This window comes from Cynara cardunculus (assembly GCF_001531365.2).
Source record: "Cynara cardunculus var. scolymus isolate 2C chromosome LG 7, CcrdV1, whole genome shotgun sequence".
In the NCBI taxonomy this organism is placed as follows: Eukaryota; Viridiplantae; Streptophyta; class Magnoliopsida; order Asterales; family Asteraceae; genus Cynara; species Cynara cardunculus.
This window is the reverse complement of record NC_037534.1, coordinates 3,438,108-3,442,078: the sequence shown is the minus strand read 5'-3', so window position 1 is coordinate 3,442,078 and position 3,971 is coordinate 3,438,108. Positions and strand designations below refer to the sequence as shown.

The 3,971-nt window shown below is 38.8% G+C and overlaps 1 protein-coding gene across 1 annotated transcript; it reads left to right on the top strand.

The window, feature by feature from the left end:
• Positions 1 to 328: 328 nt before the first annotated feature.
• On the top strand, positions 329 to 3,208 carry LOC112515865. The gene has a single exon (XM_025122818.1). It carries the CDS (start codon positions 503 to 505, stop codon positions 2,972 to 2,974), a length of 2,472 nt encoding a protein of 823 aa, XP_024978586.1. The 5' UTR covers positions 329 to 502; the 3' UTR covers positions 2,975 to 3,208.
• The last annotated feature ends 763 nt before the right edge of the window (positions 3,209 to 3,971 follow it).

The following is a 3,971-nucleotide window of genomic DNA, read 5'->3' as shown; positions in this document are numbered from 1 at the left end:
AGGTTTTTGCATTAAATTAGGGTTCATTATTTAGGGTTTTGAAAACTGAAGTCATCTTCACTCTTTCTTCCATATTCAACCAAAACTTGGGGGGACAAAAACCATTGCTTTCAGTATTCTTTTTACACTCTGTGCATGTGTCTGTGTATGTGTATAACTTTCTTGAGTGTGTGTTCTTGGTGTTTCTGTGTGTTTTTTGAATTTATTCCTCTTTAGAAGGAAAGCTTTTATGTGGGTGATGGTGTTTCCCTCCTCAATTTTGGGTCTTTTGAAGTTTGAATCAAAGGTTTTTGATTCTGAAATCCTTCAAAGTTATCAACTTTTGCTTTTTTGAATCTAGGGTTTCAGACTAAACCCTTTTCTTTTTATATTTTTTTCCATTTTTTAGGGGAAATCAGATGGGATAAACACACAAAAATCAAGAACACGTTTGAATCCCATCTTCCTTCTCATCAAAACCCTCTTTCCATATCTGTAATTCTTGAATATCTTCCATTAATTCATGCATATTTCACTCTGGAAACCCATCATTTCACACTGTTCTTTTTTAGATAAAAAGAACAGAAGGAAAAATGGGTCAGAAATCAACAAAAACCCATCGATTCTTCGAAAACTGGAAGAAAATAACCTCAGAGAAGCGTTAGAACAAGCATCTGAAGATGGGTGTTTGATTAAATCACAAAACATCGATTCTTCAGACGCCATTGATATCCAAGATCAGAGCTTGGGAAGATCGAGATCATTAGCAAGACTTCAAGCTCAAAAGGAGTTCTTGAAAGCAACTTCAATGGCTGCTGATAGAACATTTGAAGGTGAAGACTCCATTCCTGAATTCAATGAAGCTTTCTTGAAGTTCTTAATGATGTACCCAAAATACAAATCATCTGAAAAGATTGATCAATTGAGGGTAGATGAGTATTCACATTTGGCTGAAACTGTATCAAAGGTATGTCTTGATTACTGTGGATTTGGGTTGTTTTCATTTCTTCAAACTGTTAATTATTGGGAATCATCAACGATTGGGTTATCTGAAATCACTGCTCATTTGAGTAATCATGCTCTTTATGGTGGTGGAGAGATCGGAACCGTCGAACACGATATCAAGATTCGAATTATGGATTACTTAAACATCCCCGAGAGCGAATACGGGTTAGTTTTTACGGTTAGTAGAGGTTCGGCTTTCAAACTTTTAGCCGAATCGTACCCGTTTAGTAAGAATAAGAAGCTGTTAACGATGTTCGATCACGAGAGCCAATCGGTGAACTGGATGGCTCAAAGTGCGAAAGAGAAGGGTGCGAAGGTTCACAGCGCGTGGTTCAAATGGCCTACGCTTCAACCGTGTTCGCCCCATTTGAGAAAACTGATTTTAACCAAGAAAAAGAGGAAGAAAGATTCGGCCACGGGTCTTTTCGTGTTTCCGGTTCAATCGAGAGTCACGGGTTCGAAATATTCATATCAGTGGATGGCAATGGCTCAACAAAACAATTGGCATGTGTTACTTGATGCAGGTGCATTGGGTCCAAAAGATATGGATTCTCTTGGGTTATCTTTATTTAGGCCCGATTTCATTATCACTTCATTTTATAGAGTTTTTGGGTTCGATCCGACTGGATTCGGGTGTCTTCTTATCAAGAAATCTGTAATCGGGAGCCTTCATAACCAATCGGGTCATGCTGGTTCCGGAATCGTGAAGATCAGTCCGGTTTTTCCTCTGTTTTTAGGCGATTCTGTTGACGGAATCCCGGCATTATCTGGGATTGAAGATGGTGAAGTTGGTGGAAATGGCGACGTGATATCTGAACGTCGGGCCGGAGGTCAATTACCGGCCTTTTCTGGTGCTTTTACTCCTTCGGAGGTGCGCGATGTCTTTGAAACCGAAATGGATCATGGTAACTCCTCAGATAAAGATGGATCGAGCTCCATTTTTGAAGAAACAAACAGTTTTTCGATCGAGGTTATGAAAAGTCCGGTTTTTAGCGAAGACGAATCATCTGAGAATTCGGTTTGGATTAATTTGGGGCAGAGTCCCTTTGAATCACGGTCTTTATCACCCGTTAACAAGAAAAGCAACCAGAAAGAGACGGATCTCGAGCCCCATTTGAGCAAAGTTTTATCTTTCGATGCCGCTGTTAACAAATTCAAGATTCTGGATAAATTCGAAGGAGAGATTCAAGAAAATAAGCGGGATGTAAACGGTCCCGAGATTCAGGAGGAATCCGAAGAAAAGAAACGAAATGGGAGCTCTGTTATACGAAGAGAAACAGAAGGTGAGTTCAGATTGCTCGGAAGAAGGGAAGGCAGCAAAAGGGTATCGTTCGGTTTGGAAGAAAATGACGATTTTACCTTTCGCCATCCTCTGGAACAGTTGGAAGATGATGATTACGAAGGGTTAGAATCGGAAAGAAGAGAACCCGAGATATCGTGCAGGCATCTTGATCATGTAAACCTCTCGGGTCTCAACAAAACCACCCTCCGGCTACGTTTCTTGATCAATTGGCTCGTGACTTCGTTACTTCAACTTCGATTACCTGGCTCAAATGGTTCAATCCCGCTCGTTCACATTTACGGTCCGAAAATAAAGTACGAAAGGGGTGCATCTGTCGCATTCAACGTACGAAACCGAAGCCGGGGTCTATTCAGTCCCGAAATCGTTCAGAAATTGGCCGAAGCAAACGGGATTTCACTCGGTGTCGGGATTCTTAGTCACGTAAGGATTGTAGAAAGCATGAAACAGAACCGTGGGCCCATGGATCTCGCCGACACAACGCTATGCCGACCGATGGACGGCGAAAAAGATGATGGCGGTGGGTTCATTAGGGCCGAGGTTGTGACCGCTTCACTTGGGTTCTTGACCAACTTTGAGGATGTGTATAAATTGTGGGTTTTCGTGGCGAAATTCCTGAATCCATCTTTTATCAGAGAGTATGGACTTTCAACCGTGGTTGAAGACGAAAACGAAGAACAACGAGGGTAAGAACGAAAGATTTGTGCATAGAAAACGACCGTTTTGGGCACTAGTGGGAGCGTATTTAGATCGGGATCGGGATCGGAATCGAGTGAAAGTGTTTGTATGTTATGAACTTAAACTTGTGATTTATAGAAGTTATGGTTTATTTAGGAGTTAGATTGAAAGGTTTGTTGATGGAATTGAAACACCCCTTCATTTACTTTGTATTTGTATAATACTTTTGTTTGCTTTAAAGAAATGCATTTGACCTTTTTCACTCCAATGTTCTAGGAGCTGTTTGGTTGGTTTTTTATTAAGTTTTGTATGGATGAAGTTGTACAGATACTTAGGAGTCGTTTATTGAATGTTTACTGGGTAATCGCTTACCAACAAGAATCTCTTTCTTATTTTTGTTGTTGGACAATATTCTCAGTTATCAAAATAAATTGTTAGTAAACGTCTTTTATCTGATGAGCACTAACCGGGTAAAAGTCTTCTCTTTCACTTACCAGGTTCTTATCTTAGTTGTTGTCATGTCTCTTACTATGTAACATTTTCGGTCCTTATAATGCTCACCTATAAGATAATTGACAGCCGTTAAATGATTGGTAAACAGTTCATAATCTATACTAAAAAGTATAGCGGTTGTTTTTTTAACACAGTATTTATAAACAATTTAATTTTAAAATATTATGAAATTTACACACATGGTAAAATAGACTCTTTGACCGCGTTAGGGGTTGACCAAGGGGAACATATTCTTACAACTTTTGTTTGGTCTTCTCTATGCTTTCCTTTGTCTTTTTTCTGTTTTATTTTTATTATTTTAATTGTTTTTTTGTATATATATATAATGTTTTTCCAACATAATGTCAATAATATATACACACTTTCTTTACTAAATATTAATTTATAATTATTCATTTTATTTTTAATTCTGTATTGGTATTACCTGATTGGTGGACAGTAGAGATAGATTAAAGATCGGTCCCGGTTCCAAACACTATTTTTGTAACCGGTCCTG

What these genes read in the sequence shown, in the direction of transcription:
- LOC112515865 (XM_025122818.1), top strand. Translation starts at nt 503, where the DNA reads ATGCATATTTCACTCTGGAAACCCATCATTTCACACTGTTCTTTTTTA.